Source organism: Balaenoptera physalus (genome assembly GCF_965194825.1).
Source record: "Balaenoptera physalus genome assembly, chromosome: 6".
Taxonomy (NCBI): domain Eukaryota; kingdom Metazoa; phylum Chordata; class Mammalia; order Artiodactyla; family Balaenopteridae; genus Balaenoptera; species Balaenoptera physalus.
In genome coordinates, this window is record NC_138885.1 from 94,881,164 (window position 1) to 94,894,647 (window position 13,484).

At 42.7% G+C, this 13,484-nt stretch overlaps 1 protein-coding gene across 5 annotated transcripts in view; it reads left to right on the plus strand.

Annotated features, from left to right (window-relative positions):
- The first annotated feature begins 1,044 nt into the window (after nt 1–1,044).
- Nucleotides 1,045–13,484, plus strand: part of PARD3B (par-3 family cell polarity regulator beta) — a 1,041,978-nt gene continuing 1,029,538 nt past the window's right edge. For 3 of the 5 annotated variants that reach the window (XM_082466959.1, XM_082466957.1, XM_082466958.1), the window contains exon 1: nt 6,822–7,080. In XM_082466959.1, coding sequence (XP_082323085.1) covers nt 6,961–7,080 — 120 coding nt within the window. In that variant the 5' untranslated portion in view covers nt 6,822–6,960. Of the gene's footprint in view, nt 7,081–13,484 lie in introns of all 5 variants that reach the window. The other 2 variants (XM_082466955.1, XM_082466956.1) reach the window with 1 other exon arrangement.

The following is a 13,484-nucleotide window of genomic DNA, read 5'->3' on the forward strand; positions in this document are numbered from 1 at the left end:
TTATACATGAAGACGTCAGAATAATAACAATCAAATGCTATTTTATGGATATTACACCTTTGATCAAGCACCGAGAGGATATTTCTTTGGTGAAACAGATCCAAACTCCTCTGTCTATATCTCACAGCTCTCCCTCAATTATTTCCCTCAATCATGTCCTTCTTCCCATATCTTTATAGCCTTGTATCCTATGTTGTGCTATCTGTTCCAGTCAAACTATCTTGCCTTCCATTTGTAACATTCAATTTCCTGTTCTCATCATTGTGTCTTCACTAGGGCAGCAGCACCCTTTCTTATCATATCTTGACATTGATAATACTTTATACATATGATCAAATAGTAACTTGTAATTAATAATGCATCATCATACACATGTGTAACTTCTCTGCATCTCTCTCTTCTTCAATATTGGCATTCTCTAGGATTCTAGTCCAAGTCCTATGCCTTTTCTTTTTAGACTCCTTTTTTTGGATGATCTCCATTCGGATGAGTTCACCTCCAAATCTATGGCCCCTAAATCTAAATCTCTAGTCCCCAGATTCTCTCCTGACCTTTACACCTTAACATTTCCAGATAACTAAACACTTCTACCTGATTCCCTTGCGGGCACATCAAACTCAAAATGTCCCAGACTGAATGTACTCTTCTTTTCCCACAATCCGCAGTCCTCCCCCAGCCTTTTCAAGATTCTCTAGCTTTAATCAATAATGTCACCTCTTAACTAGAAACCCGACTCTTTCTGGACTCCTCCTAAAAGCCTGCCGGCTTTGATCTGTCACACATCCTGAAAGATCTCTCGAATCTGCCTTTCCTCATCATCTTTATCACCTGAGTCACTTTGTAGACAATCTCTTCAACCTCCTTCCCTGCCTCTCTCTCCTGGCTCATTAATGCTGCAACCAAACTGGCTTTCTCTTAATTCCTGTAACACACCAGTCTCCGTTTTATCTCAGGAATATTTGCATTTGCTATTCCTTTTTCTCCAGGTTCTTCACAAAGTCCTGTTTTCTCTTGCTTATCCAGTCTAAACAGGTTCTCTCTTACCCCATTGTTCCCTATCATGCAGCCTGTTGTTTATACCCTTCATTACTCCTTATCACAATCTGCAAATATTTTGTTCATTTGGCTAGTCATTTATCATCTGTCTTCCTCACTAGAGTCTAAGCTTTGTGATCACTTTGTGCTCAGCAGATTATAGGTGTTGAGTAAATACTGTTGCACAAAGAAATGAATGATTGAATGAATGAACTCAGCAGGGCTTCTGTCTCTCTCCTAGGTCCCCTGTATTCTTCCAAGCACAAATCCAATCATGTCACTGTCCTGCTTAAAATCCTTTGATGGTTTTCTATTTTCTGTAACAGTCATCTTAACACTCAGCAACTCTTTTTGAGATTTACAATTGTGGCAAGGACAAGGGTTCAGAATCTTTAGTTTAAATGGAAACTTTAGGAACAGATAAAAAAATGAGTTCCTTCCCATCACCTTCTGGACCAAAGAAAGTTCAACGCCTTAAGCCAATGTTGGTCATATCTCTTGTTCTACATTTCATTACCAGGCAGGCAGGGAAGTAAAGAAGCAATGGACTTATGAACCAGAGGATCTGGGTCCTGAATTTGGTTGGTCACCTGACCTTTCCAGGCTTTTGTTTCCTCATCTCTAAAATGAGGAAATTGTACAAATAATCTCCAAGGCCCCTTTCAGCTCTGTACTTCTATGATTCTCAGGGACTCGACTATTATGTCCCAGGATTATTTTTTGAGCATCGAGTTAAATAATATGTAGATTGTGACATACAATACAAATCTTATTATTTTTGCTATGAGTGTGACACCCTCATTACAAAGCAAGCAATACTTGGGCTTTAGAAACTGTTGACAATGATGATCATTGACTTATTTGATTTATTTCTTTTCAAGTATCATTTGATTTATTATTTTTTGGAAGTAGTTTCAAGCCTAGTGAAAATAAGTGGCATTTAGAAACGTTAGTAAATAGAATAAAAGGTGGAAGAGGGCAATACGTTTCATCTTCTATGTGCTGGGTGCTTTACGTATGCTATACCTTAAAATAGGATTATCCTCCCATTTCATAAAGGAGCACAGGGAGACTGCCAAAGATTACATAGGTGGTAAGCGGCAGAGTACTTTGGAACATAGGTCTGTCTAGCTCCAGTCTACTAGTTCTGCCTGTATTCCTTTTGTACACGGAAGCATCTGGTGCCAAATCACAGCTCTTTCTCTACCTTCTGTCAAGTACACGAACACCAACTCACTTCTCGAAGTCAAGGGATATAAATGGGGGGCAGAAGGAGGCCTTAGGTAAAGTGAGCAGGATTGAAAAGGGAAGTCTTGATTGCAAGCTCTCCTCAGTTCAGGATCTTTCCTTGGATAACTGAGCTTGTTTGAGAGACCCCCTTGACCATTGCCTTTGGCCTCCGTCTAACTCTTTCACAGAAGCCTAGTGGTGAGAGGACCCGGTGCTACTCTGAGTAGAACCTACTCCTAGTGGTCGGCATTCATGGACCCTAATATGCTTCAGAGGAAGAGATCACACAGTGAGGAAAATCATCTAACTAATGATCAGCTCTCAATGAAACATCGTTGGAACAGTTTCCTTGCTTTGTGTTGGTTTGTTTATTTTGTTCTTAAAAGAGGTACTCATTTCATGATTCAGGATGAAAAGGATTTATGTCCTTTTAAGAAAACATAAATCAAAGTAGGATACTAACATTCATAGAGTAGAATTCAGTATAAGGAGGGGTGGTCTACATGAAACATTATGGAGACTTACGAGTCTTACAGAACAGGCATAACTAAGAACCTTTCAAAAAGCTGATAGCCCACAATACTCTTTTTAGGGTGTAAAATATTTATGTTATAAGGAGACCTATAGAAACAGTCAACAAATGAATGCCATAAGGCATTTAGAGACAAACATCTCTTAAGAAAAGCTTATTCTTGCTAAGTTAAAGAAAATAAGCCAAACACTTTGCTTTTAAATATGGAAGGAAAGAATGAAAAATCATACTCATTTTTCTCTTATGCTATCACTCTGGCACCTGATTTCATAAGGAAGCTAAGAACATAATCTATTATACTAATTGTTCCAAGGGTCTTAGAAAAAAGATTATCTCCAATTCAATTAATTTTTTTGTGAAAAATAGTGCTTGTTATAAATAATTCCTTGAAGGATAAAAATATTTTCTTTCTTAATAGTGCAAAATATCAAAATGGATGACTGGTCAACTATCTATTAAAAATTATCATTCTTTCTTCAGTATACACCCAATGGTACCTGACATTTTAGTTATACTTTCCATAACACAGAGCAGTTTAATAATATCGGTCAGTATTATTGTTCTCTGCATAACATATTTTCATAGGCTACTCCAAAGCATGCTAAGCTGTTGGATAACAAATGGGAAAATATCACACCGCAGGCAATATTTACCTATCCAACAGGCAAAACAAGAAAATGGAGCCCAGGCCTAGAATCCTCTAGTGTTACTCAATCAAGGCAAATTATTTATTGTCTTCTGCCCAGGAGGTCCCACGGGGCATGAAATACTGACTTAGGAATTTGCTGGGCCTGATTGTCTGTGTGTTGCAACCATGTTCTTTTCTATCACTTCTTAATATATGATAAATTGTTTCTGTGTATGCTGTGATAAGGTTGAACAACAAATTAAATCTGGCTATTTAATAAACATGAAATGTAAACGCTAAACTCTTTTTATAATACTAGCTTGGGTCATTAACGTTTACGCCACAGTGTGCAGGACTGTACAGTGCCTTGTTCGTATCTGTGCCCACCTTCATCTGTTCCTCATCTCACACCTCACAACCTCTGCTGCGTTCACGAGACCTGATTCCACTCTTTCTGTGAGTGGGATTTGCAGAGCCTGGGTGTTCTTCGTGGTTCACTGGGGGCTTCTCAAAGCCAGGACAGTGGGTCTGGGCTCTAGGTATGGGGGAGGGGCTAAAGCTGGGCCAGGAGGAACTTTGTGATGTGAAGAAGAGCAGGAGCTATTCATTATCTGAGCAGAAGAGGAGGAGTCTGGAGCAAGTGTGAAGAAGAAGAAGAAAAAAGCCATGAAGCATAAAGAATGGTAACATGCAAGTTTATCTCATCAGCTGAAAATTTTTGCTCTGTACCATTCTACATGTCCATATAATACCCAATATTAAAAGTGTCACATGTGAATGCCCTGCATTAGTATTTGTTTGCCCTGCTCGTTTGGTACTTCCCATGTAAGATCAGCATAGCCATTACTACGAAGATTCTGGAGTCAGATTCCCTGGGTTTTAATCTGGTCTCCACTACTTTCTAAGAAATGTGACCTTAACCTTCCATGGCCTCAGTTCCCTCATCTCTAAAAGGAAGATAACAAAAGTATCTCTCTTATAAGGTTATTGCAAAGGAAAATAAGATGTAGATCCATAACATATGATGCATACATATACATGTATGCATATATATGTACATGTGTAATATCTAACTATATCTGTCTATCTTCACCTAGAACAGTGCCTAGCATGTATCTAAATCAATAATGTTCAGTAGAATTATCACATTCATTGTTGTTTTGTAGTTTCTATTTAACTTCTCACATCTGTAGGCCTTGTCGCCTCTACTATCTATAAGACTTTTGAGGGTGGGAAGCAAGCTCATGTTTTGTCATGGCTAAATGTTCTTTTTTTTGTCTCACCTGTTGGGGTTCACCGTTCCCCTATTCTTAGTCCATATGATTTAGTGGCAAGTGAATCAGGCGTGGCCAATACATGCTGCATTCCTCTCGCCAGAGAGCGGGTATGTGACTTAAGCTTGGATATGCAAGTCCTCACCAGGAAAAGGCTCACTGATGTCTGAGATGGCTGGCTTTAAGGCTGTGTAAACCTGAAACACTGGGGGTGGCCATCTTTGCCTCCTTTGGGGAGAGCTTGTTTGAGAATGGAGACAACACGGAGGAACACAGAGCCAACAGATGGAGAGAGATGCCTCTTGAGGACACTGTTTGAGTTTCTGGATTCAATCTTGCCTCAAAGGAGTGCTCTTTGGCTTTTCTGATTTTTATAAGGAAATAGATCCTGTCTTTAGTTTATTTAAATTAGTTTGTATTGGATTTGCAACCAAATTAATACTAATATACATCTTTTTCAAATCAACTTCTTGGTCCACATGATCCTCTTTGATGCCATTGACCTTATATAAGGCCCTGTACATAAAAGACCATGTATGTGTGTGTGTGTGTATATATATATATATATATATATATATATATATATATACACACACACACACACATATGGCATGTATGAATGAATTAAAAAAATTTAAAAGTGAAACCCCATGAGCCCATAAATTTAATCTCCTGTGCTTTATTATACTGCCCTAGGCCATTCAAGTTCAATTTAAGTGCATCTTGACATTGGAACAAATCTCTTTTTTAGAGAAATACATGATGTAGCCCTGAGGAACTTGTTGGATGAGCTGGATTGCGAAGAAAACTGTGGGGGGAGACCAGAACTGTGGGGGGGATTCAGCGTTGGAAGAACCGAGTTCCTCTTAGCATAACTAACTCCATAGTCAGCTCATTCCCTTAACCCCCCTGGGTACTGTTCTTCACGATAAAATGGGAAGAATAATACTTACAGGGTTATTGTTAGGCTCAAAGGAGCTCATTCATGTGTGAGCTAAAAATGGTACAGATGTTATTTATTTTTTCTCCCCAGATATGCCAATTTCAATTGGTGATGGATACATACCTGCCAAATCATGAGCCTAAACGTGTTGAAAATTTTTTTTTTTTTCTAGTCAAATGCACAACAGGAAGCACATTTCACAAGGATATATGTGAACATACGCCATCATATCTAGGTCTGGGATGTGACCTCTGGGGGGAATACTGAGTGTTCTCCGTAAAAGGAACCGTTTCCACTGCCACGTTGCCTCCAAGAATCCCTTCATTTTTACCATCAAAGAGCTTCAGAGGGCAGATGCGACGCTGTGCTTCAGACTAAGCTCCTAACAGGCCCTTTGGCCACCCTTGCAGCTCAGTACCTGTGAGCCTTCACGCCTTGGGGTGTTTTTGGTGGGCGTGGCGAGAAGCACCTGCTCCCTGGCTCTCCAAGAATCTTACTCCAATCCCCTCGTTTTAAGGGTGTAGCTCTGCAGTCTCCCAGCTATTCCCTCGAGTGTGCTTTATGAGATCCGGTTTCAATCCCCCGGTGAGGAGCTCTGAGGTCCCGTTACAATTCCCTAGAGCTCCATGTGTGTGCGGGAGGGACAGAGCCAGGGAGAGACCGAGGGAGGGGACGAAGTCTACGAGCTCCGGTTACCGCCCCGCACGGCCCCCGCCCCGAGCCGCCGAGTGCACTGCGCGGCCCGGGGAGCGCCGCGGCCCCTTTAAGAGCCGGGCCCAGGCCGGCCCTGGGGCTGGGGGAGCCCAGAGCGAGGCGCGCCGCGGAGGAGTTGGGATCCGGCGCAAAAGTTTCCTCCCAACTCCGGCCCCGCGCGCCGCCGCCGCCGCCCACTCCAGCCCGGGGCCTGGGGTCGGCCCCGCCGCCGCCGCCGCCGCCAGGGCCAGGGCCAGGGCCAGGGCCGGGCCAGGCCGGGCCGGCAGTTTCGCTTTGGCAGGCGGGGAGCAGCCGCCTGGGCCGGGCCCGCGCCGGAGCAGGAGCAGGAGGAGCAGCCGGGCCCCTGGACCGCGGCGTCTCCGACCCCCCGCCACCTGGGAGGTAGCCCTCCCCGCTGCCGCCTCCTCTCCGATTCCCGCCCGCCGGCGGCCGCCTGCCCGGGGCGAAGGGGCTCTGCTGCTAGACCCCGGCCCTGAGGGGCGCCGGGGAGAGGCGCCCCGGGGTCTCTGTGCCCGCCCGCGCCCGGCGGCCCCCGAGAGTGCGGCCGCGCCCGCCGGCCCAGACACCTGTTCGGCCTGGCCCGGCGTGGTCGCCGGGGGCCAGGATGAAAGTGACCGTGTGCTTCGGCAGGACCGGCATCGTGGTGCCCTGCAAGGAGGGCCAGCTGCGCGTCCGGGAGCTCACGCAGCAGGCGCTGCAGCGGTACCTGAAGACCCGGGAGAAGGTGGGCGCGGCGCGGGGGGCGCGCGGGCGGGACGGAGGAGGGGGCGCGGCTGCGGGCGGACTCCCCGGGAGCGCTCCGCGGCCACGGCACCTGCCAGGTGCCCCGAGGACAGGGTGGCGACGCTCGGGGGACGCAGAGCACCTCGGCGACCTGATTTGTCACGACCTGTGGCCGCAACTTCTGGATGTTGCTAATATAACTGACCTGGGCGTTTGTGGGCCTTGCTTGTCCAAGGGTGGCGCGGGTACCGCAGCATCAGAATCACTCGGGGGCTCGTTAGAAAGGCACCATCTGGTGCCCCAGTCCAAGCCCACGGCCTCACAGTCTGCTTTTCAACAAGCTCCCAGGTGATTGCACTGGTCACTGAAGTTTGACAAGCACTGCTTTAGAAGTTGTTTGAGCGAACAGTTCTCAAGGGAACGCTTGAAGGTGCTGCTCACCTCAGGTGTGATTTTTGACCTGCTAAGGCCCGCCCTACGTCTGCTCCTTGGGTTAGAAAGTTGATTGGTTCAAGTACCAGATACTCGGAAGTTATAACTGATGGAGCCCTTGGAATTTCAGCCCCGTGAGCTGGCTTCCCTCAATGACTTCGGCAGGAGCTCAGGTGGAGGGATGCTGTGTGCTTACACCAACCACTCTGCACTTTGCTATTTTTACTTTAACACCACACAGTCTATCAACATTTACTAAGTGTGTGGGCTGTGTCAGGTCCAGGGTGACTTTTTTTTTTTTAACATCTTTATTGGAGTATAATTGCTTTACAATGGTGTGTTAGTTTCTGCTTTATAACAAAGTGCATCAGTTATACATATACATATGTTCCCATATCTCTTCCCTCTTGCATCTCCCTCCCTCCCGCCCTCCCTATCCCACACCTCTAGGTGGTCACAAAGTGACTATTGAAATGATGACAAAGAGTGTCCCCAGCTCTGTCCCTGAAGTCAGGAGCAAGTGAAAATTAAGTGGAGCTCTGGAAGAGTGTTTTTAAGTGTGCAATGCACACTTAAATGTTCAGAAAACCTAGCTGGCCTCTGGAACTCATATTGTATTTTTGGGTAACATGCTGGGCCTCTGTTTCTTCTTCAATGGAAATTTTAAATGAAGGCATCCAAGAGCATCTTTTTATTTTTTTGAATCCTCACATGGGATATCTTGTTTGCCCCAAATCCTTCTCAAACAGGACAAGTCATAAACTCTTGCTTTAGAGGCCAATGGTTCTCTTAATATTTGTTCTCGTTCTGTGAGAACTGTCGAAATAGTGTGTTGGCCAATTTCGAGAATGGAAAGATGTAATTTCTTTTAATGTCTTTTAGGTTATGCAAGGCATAAAACTAATTGTGTTTCTTCTAAATATATAATTGAGGCATTTAGGAAAATCTCTTGCACGTCTGTGCCTCCACTAAGAATTATCATATAGGAAAAAATTCCACCCTGGATAAATACATGTGTATGTTGCCTTGAACAGCCAAGAGTTGGAGAAGAGCATAGTGAATGATCTGCTAATATATAAAATATAATCTCAAAAGCTGGACTCTTTACTAATGGAATCGAGGCAGAGAGAGAAAATAATCAAAGTGACCTGTATAACTATATGAGTATTTACCCAATGGTTTTTCTTCCATTGTTACAGTAGTGTGCTGATTATATTGTGTAATTCAGTTGAAAACTGAGATTTACACGAGTAACCAGTTGTCCTTGAAATCGTATTTCCCTAACTTCTGAAAGTAAGCTAAGGTTAAACCTAACAACGTTATTCTAGACAAATTATTAAAGTAGATCTCATTGAAGGATTGCTTTATTGAGATGATAAACTTATTTTTATTTTTAATTATTATTAAAAATAATTTATCTCTAAAGCCTTCTATATTTAGAAGTTTAATACTTGGAGCTGTCCAAGTAATAGAAGTAAGCTATAAGCTTATAAATAACACATGGGGAACTAACTGTATGATATTTAATGCATTGTAATTTGATCTTAAAAGGTGTTAAAAAGCTATTGATATTCTGGACTGAAAGCATGATTTATAATATCACATATCCCATAATATAATTGTATTGATCAGTTTACTGTTATTACCAGACATTACATTTTTCTGTGTTTACATTTATATATTAGTGAATGTGACATTTAAAGGCCACCTGCAACTTAAAAATTCTCCCTCCCTTCTTCAGCTTTTAAAATCTCAATTTAATAACTGGCAAGTGATATTTTTCCTTCCCAAAATATTCCTCTCTCATAGTTTCATTTTAAATAGCATTGTAATCATAACAAGGCTTAACTAATATTAAATGGTATTCCTAATGGAACTAAAATGTCAAGAAATACTCTGATAAATTCCATGCTTTTATCCATTGAATTTAGAAAATGATGGGAAAAGACCAGAAATGTCGAAATTCAGTTTGGAAAACAATTTGGCATAAATTCAATGTCTTTAAATCGGTGAAAGAGTTAAAAGGCTTGTTTCCCTGGACAGCAAGGTTTTAAGCCCTTACTCAGTAGTAATAACACAACAACCAACATGAATTGTGCTTACTTGGTGCAGGCACTGTTCTAGGTGCCTTACATATATTAAATGACTGACTCCATGAGCTAGGTACTAATATCCCCATTTTACAGATGGGGGAAAAAGAAACACAGAAATATGACTAGTGCATGGTAGAATTGGGATTTGAACCCAGGAACTATGCCTCCAGGTCCTTACTCTCAGTCATTAATACACAGGCTAGTAGGTCATTATGCAGTGGAATTTATCTATCTTATTTATTTTTTTAGAGTTTGTTTTAAAAAGACAATTCCATCTACAAACTGCTGCAGTAACCTATCAACCTATCAAGCAGTTGTGTTTCTTGCAAAGGGATGGGACATCCACAAACTCCTCTTGATTTTATCTTTTACAGTATAGGTCTCTATGTTATAGGGAGAAGTCTAATTTCTGTGACAAGTATTGCAGGATTTGCATCAAGTATGAAGGATCTTCCTCAGTGTAATTACAAATTGAAAAATTGGGTAAGATCTCTGAGCTATCCAGGTAGAGAGGTAAAGAGGTAAAGAAACAAGTTTAGCAGGAACGTGAATGTAAATTAAGCCCGTTTCTTCCGGGGCCCTGAATAATTTAGATGGGAGAAAGGCAGATGTCAAGATTGAGGATAACGTTGAGGTCTGTACACTTTGAAGGGGAAGTGAAGCCCAAGGAGGCCATTCTGGATTTTGTGGGCAGCAGCAGAGAAGTAGCCACATCCAACTGAGAAGAAGAAACAGGAAACTGGTATTTGTGGAATGTGGGGAGCCAGCTGAATCAGCATCAGATAAGGCCAGAAGTAGGTAAGATGCTGAAGAGATGGAGGGAGCTTTGGGGAAGGCTTTAATTATGCTCTGAAATCTGGGACTTTGAGGTTCCTGTGGCCTCCCCCTCCCTGCCATTTGATGAACTCTACTGGTGAGGTGAATTGACCAAGGGGCAAGAATTATGGGGTTGCTTGTCTTTGGACCCTGGTAGTTTGTCATTGTCCAAGGCTCTAAATCCAATTCAGTTAAGTAGTTAGTGGAGAGGAGATTGTCTTAAGTAGTCAAGGTGGGGATCATTGAGTAATTAGTTAATTAATCATCAAAATTATGTGTCACAGGTGACTGGGTAATTGAGCCATATCCTGCGGGGCTCTCAACCCTGGCTGATCATTAGTTACCTCTAATTTTAACATTTAACATTTTAAATAATACAAATGCCTGAGTCCCTTTCTCCAAGATCCTCATTCAGTGGGTTTGGAGTGGAGCCTGGGCATAGGTATTAAAAAAAAAAAAAAATAGTCCAGATGATACAGATGCCAAGCCAGGATTCAGAGCCACTAATCTACTACCACTATTCTTTTGGTATCACTGAACTAATTTGATTTTTAAACGCATTTGGTGGCAGATACTATGTCTTAGACACCTACGGACCAACCTGTTATTAGCAAGTGTCTTTCCACTCCTACCCTGAATGAATTCTCACAGCAGGTGCTCAAATAACTTATTAAATTGAACATTCATTTTATATGTAAGTAAATAAGGGAAAGATTTGTTTAGTAACAAAAGTGTAAATGAGTGTATAGTGTGTGTGTGTGAGTTCAGGAGTTGAATGAGATAATATGAACGTTGAGTTCATGGGGTAGTGGGTGTGATGGAATTTTTAAGAAGATTTGCGGATCTGTACGTATGAGGATAGTTTTTTTTAATTAAAGAAACATCTGATTGGCTTTCAAAATGAATCTCTTCTGTATTCAGATATTTGGAATAATTTGTTTGTTTTACAAGTTGAGATCAGCTTCCCGGATCTGAATTAAGATAAGAGCAATTATCTTTATTGATTAATTGTGAGATCAATCTAAGAATCTGTGCAGTAACAATCTGGTATGATATCGTATTGGACTGGCCTGGAGGAATAAATTAGAATTCTTGAATTCCTGAATTTTTCAGCTTTTGATGTCTCGTTTCCAGATTTTAAGTTTCCTGTACACATAAGCTAAATGTATACCACACTGGATTCCCAAAATGCTTTTCAGTTTATTAGGCACTGACTGACTAGAGTGCTTTATTTCCTATTCAGTTCTCTCCTCTCCCAATGTGTGGACTAGATGCTCTTTCCAGCATGTGGATAGGACTGACTCACCATCAACAAGGCACATGTTTCTAACTTGGTTTTGGTTCTGTTACTTGACTTGCATTGAGCAGCCTCTGAGTTTGCAAACACAGGGCTCCTGGGGCCTGCTATGACCCACAGACATGTTTTTTAAGTTCTGCTCAGTGTTATATTTTGACTTAGTTGCCATGTTTAAATATTTTGAGATTTCATGGAAAAATCCAGATTTCTGTCTTCTTTTAGGGAAAAAAGAATCAGAAGCTCTGAGAATACTGGGCTTTACTTTCCCACATGGCAACCATCAGTTGGAGCTGAGGACATCTCTTTAGAAGGAATCATTATGCTCTAGTCTCCATTATTACCTTTCCCAATAGATGAGTGTAAGTTATTCTCCAGCTAAAATGCTCTCAACAAGATTATTAAGATCTGACAGCTAAAACCCATGGTTACTTTTCAGTCCTTATTTTTGATGATATCTCATCTTTTAAAACTCTCTTTACCCATGAGCTTTCCAGGATTTTTAAACATGTCTTTCTCTTCTGTGTCTTTGCAGGTGCTCTCAATACTGTTTCCTTGTGTGCTGGCGCCTCAGGGTTCTGGCCTTTCTTTCAGTCGGATCTCTTCCATTCCATGGCTTCAGCTACCCTCAAGCACACACCTCTAGCCTTGAACTTGCTATAGAACTCAATATCCACCAGCCTGTGGACTTCACCTCCTTGATGTCCTACATACAGTTCGAGCCCAGCCTGTTCTCTGTACATCTGCTTCTCCCCATTCTCCTGTAGCCTGTTTCTCCATTTCTGGTGCCACCGTTCACGTGGTTATCTAATCCAGAAACCTGGAAATCCTTCATTCCTTGATGACCTCTCATCCTCCATATTCTACCACTTGTCTAGTTGGTCAGAAAGTTCCTTTGATGCTTCCACATGCTATCTCTTTGATCTGCTTCCTCTTTTCTGCACCAAACCTTGCGTTTCTCATTCCTACCATGGGGAACTGCAGCAGACCAGTAACTGGCCTTTCTGCCTTTCTTAGCTCCCAACTCTTCCAAACTGTTCTCCATTGAGGACTTTACAGCTGCAAACCTGATCATGTCTGGAGTATTGCTGGGAATATTTGAGTGGCTCTACATTGCTTTTAGGTGAAAACCCACTTTGCTTACCGGTCCAGTATCTTCTCTATTCCTTTGTACCCTTTAAATTAGTACACGTAACATAGTATTCTGTCACATTTTCCCCCACCCCAGGTAAATCCTGCTCATCTCTTGGGATGAGTCTCCAGTTGCCTCTTCTCTAGGAATTCCCTCCCTCCCTTTCCCCCTCACCATCACTTGGGGGCCACATTCTTGTGTTCCTAGAGCTCCCTATGCCGTGCTTTCATTTTGAAAACTACATCTTACATTATACTGTCTATTGGTCAGGGTCTAGCAACTTAATAGACAGCCCCCGAAGGACAGTGGTTTATCCCAGCAAAGGGTTCTCTTTCTGGGTGGGAGGTGCGGGTTCTGACCCATACAACCAGCTGCCCACTGTTCCTTTTGGCTTTGGCATTTTCTGCAGATCCCCTGCAGTGTGCTAACTGATGAACAAAGAGAGTGTGGAGGATGCCACAGGAGGCATGGGGTCTGGCCTGGAAGTGGCAGACATCACTTTTGTGTCAGCATTCTACTGGTGAGACTGGCCGTGTGCACCGTCTAGATGCAGTGGCCTGGGAAAGTAGGCCCCTTGGACATAGGAGAGCGACTAGCTGGGCTCTGCCACATAGTGCAATCATTTTGTCTCCCTTACT